The 20,651-nt window shown below is 40.2% G+C and overlaps 2 protein-coding genes across 3 annotated transcripts in view; one reads left to right on the top strand and one right to left on the bottom strand.

Moving 5' to 3' along the window:
* Positions 1-4,171, top strand: part of peli1b (pellino E3 ubiquitin protein ligase 1b) — a 51,427-nt gene extending 47,256 nt beyond the window's left edge. The window contains exon 7 of the mRNA XM_012872831.3: positions 528-4,171. Coding sequence (XP_012728285.2) covers positions 528-1,097 — 570 coding nt within the window. The 3' untranslated portion in view covers positions 1,098-4,171. The remainder of the gene's footprint in view (positions 1-527) is intronic.
* Positions 4,172-12,824: 8,653 nt separating this feature from the next.
* The window catches only part of ugp2b (UDP-glucose pyrophosphorylase 2b), a 34,522-nt gene continuing 26,695 nt past the window's right edge, over positions 12,825-20,651 (bottom strand). For both annotated transcript variants that reach the window (XM_012872792.3, XM_012872791.3), the window contains exons 8-10: positions 16,432-16,674; positions 16,055-16,159; positions 12,825-14,567 (exon numbers count right to left, since the gene is read on the bottom strand). In XM_012872792.3, coding sequence (XP_012728246.2) covers positions 14,460-14,567; positions 16,055-16,159; positions 16,432-16,674 — 456 coding nt within the window. In that variant the 3' untranslated portion in view covers positions 12,825-14,459. The remainder of the gene's footprint in view (positions 14,568-16,054; positions 16,160-16,431; positions 16,675-20,651) is intronic.

Here is a 20,651-nt window from a genome sequence, read left to right on the forward strand (position 1 = left end):
ATTTCTCTTTGAATTTGAGGGAGATTCATTAGTTGTGGACTCCAGCTTGTAGATGTGTTGGTACGTGGGCTTCAGTCGTCACGTTTTCTTGTTGAGAGCCACTCCTGAACCAGAGACAGTGTCAAAGCATGTTTCCTGAGCCAAGGAGAAAAATCTGAAGACTGTTGCTCAGTGGTCCGAAGTCCACTCTTTGGATGTAAATAGATTTTGTGTGGAAATCAGGGTCCCAGAGGAGAAGGAGTGGGGAAGCAGGGAACAGAGCTGCTTGAGGTCCAGTGGGAAATTTCCCGTAGCCAACAATGTGAGCAGGAGTTAGTTCTTGAGCTGATGCTATTTTATGATGGTAGCCACTGGGTTATTGGGAGGGAGCAGTTTTGAGCTTTGCAGAGCTCGTTGCTCGGGCCCATGGGTCTGTGGTCCTGTTTCAGCCATGCTGCTGAGCCGTGGCCCCCTACCTCGTCCTTTCTGAAAGTCTGCATTAGGTGGAACCATGTCAGGGTGTGACCCGCTCTCATCTCGTGTTCCAGGTGGAGACGGAAACTCAGGAGCTCGTCGACGGCTCGCTCATCGACCTGTGCGGCGCCACCCTGCTGTGGCGCACGGCCGAGGGCCTGTCGCGCACCCCCACCCTCAAACACCTGGAGGCGCTGCGGCAGGAGATCAACGCGGCGCGGCCCCAGTGCCCCGTGGGCTTCAACACGCTGGCGTTCCCCTCCATGCGGCGGAAGGACACGCCCGACGAGAAGCAGCCCTGGGTCTACCTGCAGTGCGGCCACGTGCACGGCTACCACAACTGGGGCAACCACCGCGAGGAGCGGGAGGGCCGCCTGAGGGAGTGCCCCATGTGCCGGGCGAGGGGCCCCTACGTGCCGCTGTGGCTGGGCTGCGAGGCGGGCTTCTACGTGGACGCGGCCCCGCCCACGCACACCTTCAACCCCTGCGGACACGTCTGCTCGGAGAAGACGGCGGCCTTCTGGAGCCAGATCCCGCTGCCGCACGGCACCCACACCTTCCACGCCGCTTGCCCCTTCTGTGCCCAGCAGCTGAGCGGCGAGCGGGGCTTCATCAGACTCATCTTCCAGGGACCCCTCGACTAGCTCCTGGGGGGGGGTGACTCCTCGGCATGCTTCGGTGGAGGTCCCCTCCTGATGGTTCCCCCTGATGGTTTTCTCTCTGGACCTTTTTGCCTCCTTTTTAAGTGACCTTTGTATTGCTTTTTTCATGAATGACAAACAGATTTCTATATTTTCATGAAACCAGAGACACAAAAAAAAAAAACAACCAAACAGAGAACACTGCTGGGTAAAACTTTGTGTCACGGAGAGGACTTTCAACAGTATTTATCTAAATTGCCGGCACGCCGTGGTGCAAACGTGCGGCCCTCGTTCATGTATTTGTTGCAATACACACGTGTACATCTCTCAGAGCTTATTTAAAGAAATGTGTTTATTTATGACCCAGGACATCGCTTCGACCTTTATCTGTCAGAAATCCCTAATTCCTATGTGATTACCTTTTGAAAATCCAGAGTATTGCTAATCAGACATGAAGTTTTCTGTGTGTTCCAGCGGTTTCCGTGTTTTCTTTCCCTCTCTCTCCACGTCGACCTGTCAAAGCCATTTCATGTATCGATGCAGCCCATGTCCTGGTGCTCGCTCTGGTCGGTTACTGTCACGGGCGTTTTCCCTTTCACAGCAATAGATCTGCAGCAGAAGCCTCCCCACGCATTAAGGGAGCCTCTGAGGCGTCTTTGTCTATGCCTGCACAGCCGCTGCCCTCCCTTTAACGAGCGAGTCTCTCCTGATTACCTGTTAGCCATAAAAACGCAACTATGTAGCGGTGGACTCCCACTCTACCCTGAACTGTTTTGTTTATTGTTATTTTAAGCATAGAGGGCGTCTCAGACAGCAAATCGTGGTACTGACCTCTAAGTGATGCGCATGACGTCGTGATTCAGCCTGCTTGGCCGCTGTGATGTTGGTGGGGGTCACGAATGTGTCGGATTCTGATTGGTCGTGTGAAACTTAGCACTGATGGATCTCCAAACGCTTTCGGTGCCTCTGTGAGCTCCAGTGCGCTGTGCTGGTGGCTGGGAACGGCGCGCTTCATTTCCTTCAGCAGCCTTCGTGTTGAAACAAACTCAGAAGTCTGTTTCTCTCATGTCAGCTTCAGAGATGCACCGATTCGGCTCGTCATGGCCGATACCCAGTTACGTTTTTCTTTGATGTCGGACTTTCGATCCCAATTTTGGCAGATTTTATTTCCCCCGGACACTAATACACGTAAGAGGAAAAAATTTACCACGGGTGTTTTGATAGGGGGCCGTAGGTTTTGAATATAATAGAAGATTAGAGAATTACCAGCTCATTCCCATTTATACATTAGTATATTAGCCCGTTTTTCCTAGTAGTTGATGAATTCAATGACCGAAAGTGAGTTCTTAGTTTTGAGGCGTTTGATGGATGGGGCGGGTCATTTTTTTTTAGAACTGATCAGAGAAGAATAATCTGATCCGGTCCAATCTAAGGCTAATTGATTGGTGCATCTCTTCTTGGATTAAATAATCCCAGTGCAGGAATCTTGCTCATCTGATGGACTGGAGCCGACCAAGGTTCAAAGTCTGCGTAGAAGCGTGCGTTGATTTAATGTTTTTTTTTTTTTTGTTTTTTTTTCAGGGCTTTGTGACAATGTGTGCTTTTCAGACCGCATCTTGATGTGATTTTCTGTAAACATCATAGGGCACTGGATATCAGGGCTGCCTGTGCTGACATTTCTTTTCTTTTGACCAAAACAGCTTTTATTAAGGCTAGATGAGAATAACAATGACAGAAGTGACGCGGTATTGACCAGTACGAGAGTCCTAAAATACAGAGAAACCTTAGCAGAAACACAACAGTATTATGGATTTTATAACAATTTCTAACTTTTTATTTAAAACTCAAAGTACATCAATGTACAGTTATATTAGTTATAATAAGGCTATTTATTTTTTAAATATATAGAATGAACAGCGCCTGAGTTTAGTAGCCATTTCTAATTGCTCACTGCGTAGGATATCAGAAAAGTTTGCTGTTTAGTTCTTTATGTGAGAACACGAGGTAGATATTAGTTACACGCCTGCAGCCTGCTGCTGGTCGTTTGCCAATTATGCTTTTGAAATAACGTTTTAACCAGAAGTATTTCCCAAAATCTGAATTTGTCTTTCTCATAAGCAAGGAAAAAGTGTGATAGTTTAGTTTCAGCCAGCTGAAACTAAATCATTAAAAGTAACTCACGGCATAGGAATGGTTGAGGAAAAATGTGAACCAGGAAGCGTTATATCCCTGTGAGCGGCCCATTCCTACTGTTAACCACAAACTCTCTGTTTTGATTATGCATTTATCCTCTTCCAGGCAGCCTGGAAAACCATCCGTGGTTTTAACATTGAATTCAATGAGTGAGATTTTAGCAGCTGTGTCGTCACACACAGCGCGTTACACAGATACGTCTCAGATCAGGCAAAGAGGGAACTGAGGCAGTCCTGATATGTCACTTATTTTAATTCAAGCACAGATTCTCCCAAACCCCTACTGCCACACACGCGCGCGCACACGTTGGTGCGGCTTACATCGGCGAGACACACACTGAAGCTGTAGATAAAACTGAGGCGTCTCTTCCAAACTGCTCCTGCAGATCTTCGGGTCCTGCTGAGGTCCTGAGCTCTCGCAGGTCATCGGGTGTTTTTGTGTTTGTGTGCGAGAAAGAGCGAGATTGTAATTTAACGGGTTGATTGTATGTGTTCAGTTTCTGTCCTCGCAGTAGCTCTCCTCGTATCCTCAGACTGCGCCACACTAACTCACCTCAGGGAGAAACCGATGACCCCGTGCACGCGCTTGCACACCCTATGCTACAGCCATCTGAGGATACATCACGGCGAAAAAAGAAAAGGCGTCCGTCCTCTCCTTTCAGCTCTCGTTTTATGGACTCTGTGTGAATAAAGGGCTTCCCTCTGTCTCTCCACTGTAATCTCAGCCCTGTTTGTGACGCAAACACCTCCGCATCAGTTCAACTTACCATCCTTTACTCACACTTCTTCTCCTGTCTTTGTGCTTGTAAAAGGCAAAATCAAAGAATGTTTCCAGCGAACACTTTTTTGTATCGACTTTAAACAATAAAGTGTAAAAGTGACACATTTAGTTGTGTTGGGTCTCACTTAAATATTGTCCGGACACGCTTCCACTTCTTACACTGCAAAAATGGATCTAAAAATAAGTAAAATGTTCTTAAAGTTAGTGTATTTGTCCTTCATTTGGGCAGGTAAATAAGATTATCTGCCAATGGAATGGGTATTTTTAACCCCTAAAATAAGATAATTAGACATCCTGCACTTGAAATAAGATGATGGAGATGAGTTGTTCCTATTTTAAGTGCAAGAATCTCATTCCATTGGCAAATCATCTTTTTTACCTGTTCAAATCAAGGACAAATACACTAAATTTTACTTATTTTTAGATCCATTTTTGCAGTGTAGCGACCAGCCTTCTGCTTTTTATGTTCTCCATTGACAATGAATGGAGCATTTCAAGGATCACTCTCCCCAGTTGAGGTAAGATGTCGGACAAAGATGGCGTCCGTGGCAGAGCTCTGAATCCCCAACCGATGCTGACCAAAAACAACATAAAGGTCCATTTCACATTTCCCCCTAAAAAAAAACAGCAAGATTTTGCTGACATTTTATGTGCCCTAAAGATATATATGTGGAACTTTATCTCACCACTTCTGGTAATACTAACAGAATTTCAGAAAATCAACATATCACAACATGGTGGTGGTTTTGTGGTTTGTTGCTTCAAGACTTCAGGAGAACTTGTCCTAATTCTGCTCTCTGCCAGCAAATCCTGACGGAGGATGTTTGATCATCACCTCTTCACGGGTGGAACAAAGCAAAATTAAGCTGAAGCTCAGTTAAGTGTGGCCCAATATTCCTCCACAGCAGCACAACGACTCATTGCCACTTAGCAGAAACGCTGGACGGCAGTCGTAGCTGCAAGGGGCGGCACAAGTTTTTCACCTAGGGCCAGATTGGCTTGGATAGCTTTTTTTTTTCTCTCACAGTAAATGAAATCATCATTTGAAAAGTGCATTTTGTATTTTCTCAGGGGATGTTTTTGTGATTAAAAATGGGTTTGATGATCAGAAACACTTTTCTCACGCACATTTTTTATTGCAGGGCAACATACGTAGGAGTACCAGTTGGATGCACCAACAGTAATATACTGGGTTTTAGGTTTTAAACATGAAAAAAATATCTTCATACAAGAAATTATTTCTTACTAAATATTTCTGCTATGGACCTACAGTAGTTAGCTCTGCTGACCAAAAGGAGTCTTATGGCAGCAAGGATTCAAACTTAGCTTTTGTTTATTCACAGCTGTCCATGTGCTCCTCAGCACTAAACATTTTACTCTTTTGTTTAAAACCCCAAACATTTCCCAGGATCCTCACGTTACGCTTCAGTAACGCAGAAACATAATGTATCTTTGCTAATAACTGCTAATGCTAATGTGCTAGGACTATATGGTCACATGAGTCGATGCTACTGTAGCAACACAGCTTGTTGCACATTCATTTAGATTCATCACACAATCCTATATGTAAAGTAAATCAATTCAAATAAAATGAAAATAAATATATTATTGTCCCCATGGGCATGCCTGGGTTTCCTTAGTTTCTAAGGAAACCCAGTCCATTTATTTGCAGTGTTCACTTGTCTTTGATATGCTTGAAAAGTTGATTTATTTCAGATACATAAAGCGAAACACATTACGTAGCCAGATCTTTTCAAGCCTTTATTTCTATTAACTATGATGATTAACAGTCAATGAAAACATGACTTAATATTAGAATATCACATTAGACCAATAACAAAACCTTCATCCAGAAACACAGGATTTTAAAAGCATATTAATATCTGCTTAAAGGTTATGTTCAAAAGATACTTTAAATCTGACAAACAAACCTCACGGGAACACATACTCCAATTTATTGAATTTAATTGTAAATCAATCAATACTTTTGATTTGATGCCTGGGTGTCAAACTAATTTCTATATTGGGCCACTTTGGCATCATGGAGACATTAAAAGGGTCGGTTGCATGTGTATAGATGACACTTTTGATTTCATAATTTCATTTCAGTTCACATAGAAACATAAAAAATGCACAGGAACATAAAAGTAGCACCCTTAGGCCCAGTTTATCTGCAAAAGAAATTTTGATTTTGGGGTGAGTTACACTTTAAACTCTCATCATTCTGCATCACTTTTTCTCTTTTTGGACATTTCTGTGTTGTTTTAATGTGTTGTAGGAAAACTGACATCTAGTGGCGGGTAGATGTTACTACACAGTAAAAACAATCAACATTTGCAACGGGAGGCACAGTTTTAGCCATTTTATACAATTTAAAAGGATATATGCCTCTACCTTATGATGTGAAATGTCTTCTTTGGCTCTTGAGGGCCGGATAAATTGCCTTGATGGGCCGGATTCGGCCCGCGGGCCGTGAGTTTGACACGTGCTCTAGCTGAACAGTGATGATCCTGCACCTGTCAGTCAGTCAGTCAGTCTGAGTCGACTGAAAGAGTAGAACTGACACCAGAAAGTCCAAACCTGCGTTAGAAGCAGGCCCTGAGGCAGCTAGATTATGTGAGTAGTCTATTTCAGATTCCAGCCCGGCCATGCAAACTTATTTCTGAAAGTGCACACCTGATCAGGTACATTTAGTGTGATGCTGATTGGGTCTGGGTCAAATGTGATTTCCACGATCTTCTTTCAGCTTCAAAAGTGAGATGGCAACTTTCACACAAATGTTTTAAAATACAGTCCTCTGTGCTCCACACTGAGCTGCATTTATTGTCATGCACCATAGTTTAACTAATAAAACTTTACTGCCAATCGCCCTTAATGTCCTGGTTATCAATCCAGAATGTCTGTCTCAGCCATGGTTCTTCCTATATTAATTGTGTCATTTATGGTCATTGTGAAAAATGTCTTAAAGCAGAAAGGTTTCTAAATATGAAGAAAATACAAGCAGACCAGATACATACTGTCTATCCTAAGTTCAAGTGAAGCAAAAGAAAATGTACAAGAGAAGGATTATAGAATTGTTATTCATATACTCCCGGGGACTGTTAGGAGTTTAATAGCTCAATATATATATATATATATATATATATATATATATATATATATATATGAAACAGAAATAATAGGAAATATTAAGATAGTGAACTTTTACAATTATTGTAAAAACCGAAATAGTGACACATTTCATAAAATCTCGAGAACAACATTTAGGAGAGAGATATGGTGTGGAGATTTTAATGCAAACAACAGTCTTTGGGGAAGCAGTCAAACAAATAATGGCATAATTGTGGAAGAAATGATAGATGAAAAGTAATTATGTCTAAATGATGGTGGGGTACAAGAATGAATATAAGCAAAGGTTCATAGATATCATGTTATCATGTATAGATCTCACTTTAGTGTCTGGTTGCAAACTCATGTGAATGGAGAGAAAGGGGAGATTTAACTTTAGGGAGTGATCATTTTCCATTAAGTATTATTAATTATGATAATTTATCCAGACAATGAGAGTTTGAAGTTACTTGATGGTGTTTAATAAAGCAAATTGGGAACATTTTTTTTTTAATTGCAAGAATATGAGTCAGATGGTAACATTGATAGGAAACATATAAGAATGCAAAAATCAAATAAATGAACACATTAGAATTGCTGCAGAATTAAGTCTTTTTTTTAAGAAAAGACAAAAGTGTTGCTTGAATGATAACTGCAGCACAGCAGTTAAAGATCGCAATAAAGCACTCAAAACTTTACAGAAAATATGACAGGAGAAAATGTGAGAGAATACAAAAAGAAAAGGGCAGTAGCTCATAAAGTTATTAAAGAGGCAAAAAAGAAAACTTGGAGAGATTATTGTCCTGCCATGCAATCTGAAATTAAGATATATATAATGTATGGTCAATGTTCAAGAAAATGAGCGGGAGAAGAAATCCAGTTAAAATCCCAGATAATAACAATAGAAGAATTTTAAAAAGCAATTAAAGGGACAGGGCATTCAGGAGGATAATTTGTGTTATGCTATGTTCAGACAATTTACAGATGAATCATTAAATTTAGTGTTAAAATGATTCAATAAAATTTGGACGAAAGGAATTATTCCTAGAAGTTGGAAAAAAGCAATAATTTTACCCTTTAATAAGCCAGGTAAAGATGCTATGGACCCAGAAAGTTACAGGCAAATTGCTTTGACTTCTCATTTATGTAAAAGGATGGAGAAAACAATAGTTAACAGGTTAATATTCACCCTTGATCAAAAAGAGTTTGTTAGTAAATATCAGTGTGGTTTCAGAACAGGTTGCTCCACAGCAGATGCTCTTGTGAACGGTGTGTAACGAAACTGAGAAAAGTTTGAAAATAATGATTAATGTATTTTTAGACATTGAAAAAGCATATGATTCAATGTGGAGGGGAGGACTATTGATAAAGTTAGATCAAATGGGAATAGGGGGAAAACTGTATTACTGGATAGCTAGCTTCTTTAAAGAAAATTTGGGTGAACATTGGAAAGGACTATTCAAGAGATTTTAAAATAGAACACGGTACACTACAAGGAAGCGTAATCAATCAGTCCAGTACTGTTTAATATTATGATATACAACATATTTTCAAAATTAGATGGATGCATTAAATCTGCATTGTACATAGATAATGGGGCAAAATGGATGAGAGGCAGAAATGAGGCAGATGTAGTAAGAAATATTACAACAGCAATTAGTCAAATTGAGAAATGGTCTTATGGGGTTTTACACTTTCAGTAAGCAAATCATGCTACATGGTAATAATGAATAGGAGACAGATTAATATTGATAAACTAACACTGTATGGTCAGCAGGTGGAATAAGTGTCTGAATTCAGATATTTAGGAGTGTGGATAGATAGGTGTTATACGTGGAAAACTCACATAAAAAGTGAAAAAAGTAATACATTTAATGAAAGCGGTGGCAGGAAGTGACTGGGGTGCAGATGAGCAATCATTACTAAAACTCTACAGGGCTCTAATGAGATCAGCTCTAGATTATGGTTGCATTGTGTATAGCGCAGCAGCTAATTCAGCATTACAATAAATAGACAGGTTACAATACAGGGCATTAAGGGTATGTTCAGGAGCAATAAAGACCACTCCAATACATTCATTACTAATAGAAAATGGTGAGACTTCGTTAGAACTGAGAAGAAATAAAATGAGATTGATATATTGGATTAAATTAAAAGGAAGTAAAATCCAGCATATATAGTATTACAGAATTGCTGGGAATATTCTGAGTTTCAAAGGAATGGGTTTGGAAGGAAAGAAAATCAATGGGCTAAAGAATATGAACTAGATAATAAATATTCTGTCAGAGTAATCCAGTTAGTACAGTTCCTTATTGCCTGTGTCCACAGATAAAAGCAGACATGAGTGTAATAGAAAAGAAGAAATAATGAAAATTAAATGAAATAGGGGTGAAAACAAGTATATATATATATATATAGACATCCGTCCCTCCATCCATTTTCTGACCCGCTTAATCCCTCATGGGGTCGCGGGGGTTGCTGGTGCCTATGTCCAGCGTTCACTGGGCGAGAGGCGGGGTACACACTAGACAGGTCGCCAGTCTATATTAGACATACTAATATAGACTGCAGCAGAGAAGGTTGCAGTCATTATAAGTTTGCAGTGGGTGGAGGAGGTCAGACCAGATAAGGTGGTTATGTGCACAGATTCAAAGGCAGTAATTGAAAGTATTCAGTCTAAGGGAAACAATAGGAAGTGGAGTACCTTTTGATCAGTACTTAGCAGAGCTTCACACGCAAAGTAAAACATGTGAATTTGACACTTTGAGGGATTTGTTCGTGAGAGACAGGATTGTGTGTGGCACAGTGGATAATGCACTAAGAGAAAGACTGCTCAGAGAAACTGGACTTACACTAGATAAGTGTGTCGCTATGTGTAGGGCTGCAGAAAACACTCGAGCACAAGCAAAGAACAACACAGGAAGGATCTTATGTTAGAAATCTATCACAGTCTGTTTAGATTGCACAGTGGTGGTATGGATATACAGTTTTGTTGGGTGCCAGGCCAGCACATGGGGGGGTATAAGGAAACGAAACGGCAGATAAACTGGCTAAAAAGGCGTTAGGGAAGGAAATAACATTACATACTGCATTTGGCAAAGGTGAGGATAAAGCAATAATCAAAAGAAAAGAAGTAGAAATATGGCAGAAAGGATGGACTGAAGACAAGAAAAGAAGAGACTTAAATAAAATACAAAAGTCAGTAGTAACGAAGAACTTAGGGGAAAAAATAGAAGAGAAGAAGTGATAATGATGAGACTATGTGTAGGTCATACATTAATAAATGACATTCTATATAGAATATGGTAAAAAACTAATGAACAGTGTGTTGTTTGTGCAGAAAATGTTGAACATAAATTAATGAAATGTGTAGTATATTTAGATGAAAGAGAGAAATTAAAGGAAAGGGTGCAAAAGGCAGGACAAGAATGGAATTTGAAAGGAATATTAGGCACAGAAGAGGACAAAAAATATATTTTTAATGTTAGAAAAGCATTACTTACATGACACTAAACTGAAGTTTGTGGAGGTGGTGAAGTTACATACTGTTGGACAGTAGGTGGCGGTATGCACCTTGAAATTGTTTGCAATCCACCAATAAAGGAAGAAGGAGCTCTAACAGTATTGGCTAAAAGAAGAAGGCACTAAGTAACGTTAGTAAAGTTTCATACATCACACTTTCTTTGATGCAAAATAAACTTTTAGATTGATTGTAGGTGAGAATGTGGCTGTTTAAATCCGAAATATCTGCTTGGTTTATCAAGATATGTCTGACTAGAGCGCGGGTTTATTTGGAAATGAATGATTCAATCGTTTTTAATATTGTAATAAAACTGGTTAATTAAAGAGAACAAGGCTGACTGCAAACGTGTTAATACGCTCCCCCTTTTTTTTTTACACTTGGCTATAATTTTAAATCTTTTTAAACAATAAGCAACGTTAAAAGCGTTTTAAAAACATTTTATGGAAAAAATAATCTAATTTCATAGAGATATCAAAAGTAAACTAAGTTAGTTAAATTTCAAATATTTTCTGGAGGATCATTTATAAGGCTAACTTATAAATAAATTATTCAAGGTTATTTGAGTATTGAAAAACATCTTTTATGATTTTTCCACACTATATTTACCTCACTAGAACATGTCTCACCACAAATAACATCAATTTGTACTGTATTCCTTCTACTAATTGAAATCCCTTTTACATTAATTTAGCATTTACACATAGCAAAGGAATTTGAAGAGTTCTACTGTATATAGATTTGTTGCACGTCTGGATGCAGAGCTGTTTCTATATTTGTGGTTGTGTGTTTGGTATTTCTACCTGTGTTGATCAGAAGGTGAGGGGCAAACAAGAGGCCACCAAGCAGGTATATAAGAAGAAAATCCCCAACAACATAAACAAAACCACAATCATGAGTCCCCTTTAAGGTTAGAAAACAATTAAACTACATTGTATTTAAAAGGTGCCTTCCTGGTCACTCAAGGTCACCGTACAAAAAGATAAATTACAAAGATTACAGTTTGCCCCATTTTGAAAGAAAGTAATAAATTCATGGTGTGAATAAATGACAATTTATGTAAATAATTTAATTCATGTTGTTTTCTGGCTGTCTAGCTTCACATAGTCATGTGTTGTGAGGGCAACACACCCATCTTTCCGTGTTTAATTCTCGATCTCTCCTGGACCAAACCACTGAAGGAGCTGCTGCAGCAGCTGCCACTGTCTATGTAAACTGCATTATCACCCGATAGAGTGTGTGCTGGTCTATAGATTATTTGTTTAACAGGTTTTTTTTTGTAATTGTATCTAAGATGTAGTGACCAAAAGAGCTGCTGCCACCTTTAAGTCATTATTTGTTCTTTAACACAGACAGTACTCTTGGATCAGGGTCTCTGCTCTGTCATCTCAAACCATCAGTCACTGCAGATTTCTAGCTAGCGTTCCTTCCTGTCATTCCTTTCCACTGTCGCCACGTGCATGCTGCAGAGTTAAAGACCCAACGCAATCCACAAAGATCCCTTAAATGGAAAACATTTTACCAATTGGAATGATGAAGTTGAATGCATTTTAAAACCAGGGTTGAGCTGGAGTGTATATAATTGAATTTAACTGTCTTCTACAGTATATGACAAAATGGGTTTCTTTACTCCTGTATAAAATTGGATTTGTTTGTTGTGTAAAGTGCCTTTAGTTGAACTTTGTTGTATTGGGTCTATCTAAATAGACTGAATTGAATGAAACAGAGCTGAACAGGTGGAAACCCGGACTTTGAGTTAAATCTTCTTTAGGAAAACTTTCTTCACAGCAATTAAGCTTCTTCCATATCAGCATCGTTGGCCTGAGGCTCTGTTGATGTGAAGCGATGACATCTGCACACGTTTTCAAGGAGACAACCACGCATGACAAAAAAAGCCCGACTTCAGGCGCTACAATTCCACCGTGATTAACTAGTGACATTTAATCACCTCGAGGTACAGAACCAAGGTTTGTCTTTGCTTTAGGGAACTCAGGGAACAAATACTCTTTTCTACATCTTTAATTTACCAAGAAGCTGAAAGTCTTCTGGAGCCCATATAATATCGGCAGTTCCACTGACCTGCCTCCCTGTAAAGGAGGATTATAGCTGAAGAGACGACAGACTGCGTGTTCGGTACTTCATATTGCACTTTATTCAGCTCTGAGGAGGCAGAACTGGGCTGGGACCTTGTTGCTGTCACAGATCAACATTTATTGCTTCCAAGGATCTTGTGCGCACCAGCCAAAACCGTCTCAAGTATTCCCCACGTAACGAGTTTGTGTACATGATTTGGAAATGAATAAAAACCTGTTGTAAACCAACACAACAGGAAATACTGCACATCCTGTCCCACAGCGGAAACAAACAAGCATTTGGGTGAGTTGGGTGGACAAAGAAGCTTCAGACCACACAACATGCTGCAATCTAACACATATAATGCTCAAAGCTGACTTTTTATAATCTCATGGGGGGAAATAAAGGCTTTTCTGCAAACGTATAAAGTTACAACATGCCTGAATATGGATGCTGTCAGGTCCTCCTTGTGCAAGAACATGAAAACAGGACTTCAGCTTGTTCAAGCAACACCTTCTGCTCTGTAGCACACACTTCATTTGAGCATGGTTCTATGGGACACTGAATATTTGCAATGGAAGTACACAGGGATCTCTCACAGTTTTTATGGTTTTTAAAATAAATCAAGCTACCAACCCGAGGCATCTAATTTGTCCCCTCAGGTTTATTTAATGGCTCCACAATCTGAAAACTGTACCTTTGTTGGGCCAAATGCCGCTTCGATTATTAATTTCATATTTTAATGAAGTCCAACGAGCACCTATGTATTTAAATGTGTGTGTGTGAAGGTAAATGTAGACAGAAAAAAGTAAATCACAACTTGCTCTCTAACCCAGCCCTACACATTAAGCTTCTTTTCTCTCACAGGAAGTCTTAGGTGTACCGTAAATGTCACAAAGAACATTCCTGGTACATCTGAGCCAATTACCCACTTTTTTTTTAATCCAATTTTTATTTTCACACTTTTTTTGTTTGTTTTCTCTGGCTGTAAGATGAACTTTAGGAATGCTGTCAGTGTTTTATATTTTATCAGTGGCATCCCAGGTAAAACATGTAGGCACTGAGCTGTGAACGAACTTGAACTACACCTCGCTGTGGCATGCTGCGTTTAAGTGCGCCCTGTTAAATTCTGTAGAACAGGTTTCAAGTACTTTCAGTCTTGTGTGTCTGTCTGCCAGGGTGACATACATGTATCAGTTGCAGAGCCAAAATGTAACTATGTCTCTACTTTTAATTAATGCCTAAAGCACCGCCCTAATCGAGCTGACTTGACTTTCACATTAGTACACCATGAGATTGCATCACTACTGCTAAGAGACAATATCCATTAATATTTGGAGTCCTAAATATATTCTTAGTGCCATCATTGAATCTACTAATGCAGATTTTATGTCAAGAACAGCAACAGTTTAAAAAAGGTATTCCTTTTTTTTTTTAGGTTATTTCGGTTAAGTGTTTTTTTCTATCTATAAATCAAGGCTTCATTAAGGTCATAATTATGATTAACTCTGATGAACACTTTCTAATGGTTATATACTAAGCAGCCAGAAGAGGGCAGTATATCCTAGTTTCAACTTTCAGGGGGAGAAGTCGTGTCCTCTGCAGCTGTTTTTTGGTGGCTGAACAGGACAAAGGGGCACATGATGAGGGCTGCACAGTGGAGGGGAGGTGGAGGCGGGTGAGGAAAGGCCTCAGTGGTCCAGGATGCGCAGGTTGCCAGACACTATTTTGTTTTCCAGCATGGAGCCGGCCGGAATATCGATCCGATCTCCGTGGTTGGCGATGATGATGACGGTGCCCTGGCAAGAGGAAGAGCGATGAGTTTCATTTTTAATTCAGAGGGAGGCATGATGGCAGTCATACCTTGCAAATATTTGCAAAACCAGAAAGGAACTGAAGCTGCGAGTCAAAGACGGCCAGCAGAACCGGTTGCTTTCACGCTGTGAGCGTGAGAAAAAGCAGCTTCTAGTGCGACACCTTGAACACTTTCCAACCACCTGAATTTTTTTTTCACAATTTCGGACGTTGCAACGACAAACTTTATTTGTTATTGGGATTTTATGTGATAGATCAAAGTAAAAAGGGGAAAATATCAAATAAAAATCTGAAAAGGGTAGCATGCATTTGCAATTACGTTGGTACACCTAAATAAAGTCCATTGTAACCAGTTTCTTTCAGACGTGACTTAATTTGTAGATTTACGTCTGAACTGATCTCAGCATAAATCCAGCTGTGAAGGCCTCAGAGGTTAGAGAGCAACAAGCAGCACAGAGACCAAGGAGGCAGCAGACAGCTCAGAGAGAAAGCTGTGTTTTAAACCCTAAGCTTTGAACATCTTACAGAGCCCTGTTCAATCCATCATCTGCAAACGGGAAGATGATGGACAAGCAGCAAAGCTACCAGGACATAGAGCGCTGGGAAGTGTTCATCCGAGGCGCGGGTGGCTAATGTTCTCCCAGCAGGGAAGCCAATGAGCTGCAGAGATTACGATCTCAGACGAGAAAATCTGTTGGCAGGGAAACCTTCAGTGGTGCCCTATAAAGAAACCACGGGAAAGTCCTCTTTACAGATCTCCTCCAGCCATGAGGGGGAAGCAGCAAAAAACTAAAACTAACAGTGCACTTCACCCTGGAAAAACACTGTGGTGGCAGCATTATGATGTGGGAAATTCTCTCCTTTAGCAAAGAAGGGGAAGCTGGTCAGAGTTGAAGGGCAGATGGATGGAGCTAAGTGCAGCACAATCCAGGCAGAAAACCTGTTAGAGGCAGCAGAGAGCATCTGCATCTCCACCTGGGTGGAGGACAATCTTCCAGTGGGACAGCAGCCCTTAAACATGCAGCCAGAGCTGCAGTACAACGGTTTAAAACCAAGAGTTTTTTTGTGATGTTTATTTGTAAAAGACTGGAAAAGCTTCAAGGTTAAGCACTGCATTAGGCTGCTCTATTAGAAAATCCCAACACAATGTATCAAAGCTTTTGTTTGTAATGTGAGAAAATGTGAAAAAGTTCAAGGGCATAGAGTATTTCTGAAATGCAGCGCAAATAAATAAATGCCACTCATTACAGTACCTTTACCATATTAAATTAATGAAAGAGTTAAATTAATTTAGACTATTGTGCAATAAAACAGATTAGCAGGGGGAGTAAACCCCATGTTGTCTTGTGTATTTCTTGTCTTGATATCAGAGGAAATATCAAAGGGATCTTTTCCAGGTCATCGTGTTCAAAGCAGCCGACTCAGAGTGTGAAACATTTTTGCTCCGTGTGAACTTGAGGACCAAGTTTACCTTCACCGAGACGTTTTTGCCAAACGTGACGTCTCCAGAGACAGTCAGGTGGTCCAGCTCCAGCATGTCAGGGATGCTCTCAAAGCGCATCAGGTACTCCTGAACCTGAACACACAAACAGGGTCTTATCTTTATTGGTGAGACATAATTCAGGCATTCTCACGGTACCTTAAACAGTGTGCCGAAAACATTCATGCAATTTAAAAATAGCTTTTTGTGGAAAGCGCATCTTATGTAGAATAAAAAGAACTTAAAACAAATAAAACCACAGCTCTTCTTGACTGACTGACAGGAGATTTACATTTTCCCAAGAAAATAAGCCTTAAAAATAAATAGGAAGGTGACACGATCAACAACGGGAGTCTGTGCGTTCCCACCTTGGTGAAGGAGCTGCCCAGTTTGACGTGAGGCGTCGTTGGGAACTCTCTCTTGGGGCACATGGTGAGGGAGCCGGCCTCCAGTCTGTACAGGTTGGACATGACCAGCAGCAGGTCCGACGTGGTCTTCACGGGAAGGAAACGGCTGCGGGGGACATTTATTCCCAGGGCGTTGTCGAAGCATTTGATCGCCGCGCCAACCGCCGTCTCCAGCTGGACGACGTTGAGCCCTCCATCGAGCGTCTAGGGGTGAAAGGGGGGGGGGGGGGGGGGGGGGAGGTGGAAGTGGTCAGAGCTACGATCTTTAGGACGTGACTAACAAAATGATTCTCCAAACCTTTACACTGAGAGCAACATTTGTTTTTATTTGTGGTTTTTGTTCTTTCTGGACGCCGTCACTGTGCTTACAGTCAGCTACACACTGGAGCTGATGTCTCACTGGGAATAGATGCAAATAGCTTGTAAATCTTAGCCATTTTTAGCAATGCGTAAAACTAATTTGTTTTCAACTGGGACAAGCCAATGTGTGTAACTACAACCAGGCATCTTTAGAAATCAGGCACAGGTTAGGTGTTCCTCAAAGGTCAATCTTGCTACATACTTTTTTTTCCCCCCTAATAGAAATCTGTTCATGTTAAAATTGCTGTCTAAAAACATATTTTTAGTAATATTGTCTATTGTTTCTAGGCATTCCTACTCATTCATTTCTAACCACACAGTTACTGCATTCGCTGGCGTTCATACGTGGAGGATTGCGTTTTAGGAGTATCTGAGCATCTAAACTAATCGTAACTTCATATTGGAAGTCCGTTTTGATAACTGATACATTTTGTTGTCAGGGAAAGAGCAGGAAAACATATCTGCAGTCTGCTCAAAAATTATTTGAATATATTTGAATATGAACAGCACTTTAGACAGTTCCCATAGTAATTAAGAAATACAAATATAAGCGTTTTAGATGTTTAACAGTTTTAGAACAAAGTGACTGCATTTAAATAAAGTAGTGTACAGGATATTTTGATTTATTTGTAATTTATGGCTTGTGTATTTTATCTTTGTTTTGCGAATATTATGATTACGTTTTGCAACATCTTTTTCCAGTCAAAATGTTTACAGTTCTTGTTGCTCATTCTAACCAGGTCTCCCAAATGGAAGAGACTTTTTATTACAGTTGAACATTCCTGGTTAAATAAAACAAAACAACGTAATACATTAGAACTGAAAGCAGGACTGCACGATATATCGGTTGTAACATCGGTGTCGGCCAATGTTAATCATTTTTTAACATATTGGCCCAATACGTAAAACTGTGCCAATATTAAAAACTAGGGCCGGATGATAATTCAACGGCATTATATATCAATCAATAGATGTTTGGTGCAATAGAAAAAAAAAGGCCAATAAAAAGTGTGATGGAGGAACCATTTTCCTTTCTTCTACATTCTAGTCTATGATTTAGGGTAATACTAAAGTCACTTTGTCCTCCCAACCAATCACAAAGGCAGACCCAGGAACGCTCCGTCACTAAGCTCCACCTCCTTCACAGAGTTCAGACTGCATGTGTTGTTGTTTCTCTTTAAAAACTTGCAGATTTCATTAAAAGGTTGGTTGAATAAAGGGTTGAGTTTGAATTCAGTGTTCGTGTGTTCTGTATCTAAAAATGGTCATTAAGCAACAGCATAAAATGGCCAAAATATGTTTTCATTTTTTGATCATTATTGACATCAATCAATATGATTGATTTCTGTTTTATTGATATGCTTTTTTTCCCTCTATACTATGTAGCCCTACTAACAACCAGAGTTTTTTTTCCCTCTAGTTCCCCTTTGTGCCTGTGTTTCAAGAGGGGGAGGGGAGGGGGTTGGTCATGAGGTTTTGATTTGGTCATGTGACTGATGCATCATCGCCAGGATTGTGGGGTCTTTAAACGAAGCAGAGATACAACGTCAGCAGTGTCATCATTTTTTACTGTGTCAAAAGAAGACAAGTCTAGACCACAGCTGAGAAGCTTCTTCTATCTAAACCATCTCGCACAGAGCCATCTTTGACTGTGTTTTTTTTTTAGGAAAAATGTCTGACATGCAGATCAGGTTACAGCTCATCAGCGTTCAGACATTCAACATGTTCACTGGGTGTAAAAAGAAATGCAGATAAGTTTTAAACTGAGCATACACCGTATGATGATTTTTTTGCCCTTTCCGATTCTTCAGTCGTGCGAGAAACTTTTGGATCGGGCCGAGTTTCAGCTTCATCGTGTTTAACGAGGGGCGATCAGCCTTTCACGACCACCTCTTGATCAGGAAGCGTACGGTTGGATTATAATTAAACATGTTTGAAATTCAGTCGGCCCCCGTGAGCGATCGTGAGGGCATCCTGCTGTTGAAGCAGAGCTACAACCTCGCGCACTGCGCATGGCAAACAAGGGAATTCTTCTTCTTCTTCTTCTTCTCAGACGAAAACATAGGAGTGGAGAGAAGCATGGTGGCGTTACGTGTGACATGGAGTCAAACTACGGAGGAGTAACTCTTAGAATTGCCAAGGCAGCGCGTTTCGTTCCAGTGAGCCTCATGTTTAACAGTGAGCATTCACACTTCTGCCTTTTTCTTCTTCTATTGTCTATGTTTGGCTTCCGGATAGACGAGTCCGACAAGCAATGACTGAAAGTATCGTACATGGCATGCCCGGCTTTAGTGATGTCACACACTGGATGGCTGGTGCATGGATCTGATTTTTTTTTTAAGCTGGGTTCTGTTAAGATTTTATGAGCATTTAGCAACTTGCCATATTAACTTTGAGACAACAGATACATTTTATAGTTAAAATCTAGTCAGAGCAGGAACTTCTCAAATAGGAGCATCACAATGATTATACTGTTCGTTTATGACTACCGTAATATCTTTTTGTTTAAAAAAAAAAGATAATTAAATATTATGTTAATAATCATTGATTAAATGTATTTGATTTCTGGAAGTCATCTCCGAGTAACGATCAACTTATCTTCACGTGTCACGTTCCACAGCAAGAACTGGAACATGATCCAAGTTTTGAAGATGACTTGAAGTGAAAACTTGTCGATTAAAACCCACGCCCATAATCTCTCATCACCCCCGCTCCAAACTAAATGTGCGTCCCATTTAATCTAATAGGCAGCACTACAAATTCATTTAAAAATGCTGCCTGGGATCACATGTGAGAAAATAAGTAGACATTTTCCCATTCAGGAAGGAGAGGTCGCTGAGTTTAAAGACGCTTTAAGGAGCTTCTTCAGACCACCGAGGTGCCCATAATGAACTAAAATTACCCTCTGAAAGGCTGCTGTGATGTAACACATACAAATATAACCATAAGAGACTCAGGTACACGTCTGTGAGAGGCTCTTATGCAACACCCTCCATTTCAGGGCCATGTGCATCTCTACAACTAGGTGTAATAGAGTCCTCTGGCTTAAGGAGCACCATGATGCTCTGCTCACTGATTCCCCTTTGTCACAGTGTGAGCGCCGTAGAGTAATGAGAGTTACATCCATATATTCTGACCAGGCAGAGGCAGCAATAATCAGGAGCCAGGCGGCGCTTCAGTGTGAATTGATTACACTGGTGGCAGATTTTCATATCTTGAGGCGATGTCCGCTCAGTGAGGATGGGAGAGGGTTTAATCTAGTCGAGGTGAACGTCACGATTGAACTAACATTTAACTTTACAGCTAACATTTCTGTTCACATCCATCCACCATCTGATTTAGAAAAGGCAATCCTACTAGCATAGGTTCTTTTTTAAGAGAAAATGTTTGTTTGTTACAAAAAAGAAGAAGAAAGGGATGGGGAGGGAAACTGAGGGAAATAACATTTTAAAGGGCCCAAATTAATCTGCTGAAAAATTCAACAATGACCTTTAAAATAAATAAATAAATAAATAAATATATATATATATATATATATATATATATATATATATATATATATATATATATATATATATATATATATATATATATATATATATATATATATAATTTTACATTATATATTAATTTAACAAAAATGGAATGTTCTATTAAGAGTTAAGAGACATTTGGAGCTTTTCCACATATTCATCCTTTGTTTCACACCAAACCTCCATGAAATCCCAGTAGAGCCGTTTTCCTGCCATGTCTCCCAAACACTAGCTTGGCATGTAGATAGTGTCTAATTGTCGGTGCAGGGACTTGGTGACCCCATGATG

This window comes from Fundulus heteroclitus, chromosome 22 (genome assembly GCF_011125445.2).
Source record: "Fundulus heteroclitus isolate FHET01 chromosome 22, MU-UCD_Fhet_4.1, whole genome shotgun sequence".
Classification (NCBI taxonomy): domain Eukaryota; kingdom Metazoa; phylum Chordata; class Actinopteri; order Cyprinodontiformes; family Fundulidae; genus Fundulus; species Fundulus heteroclitus.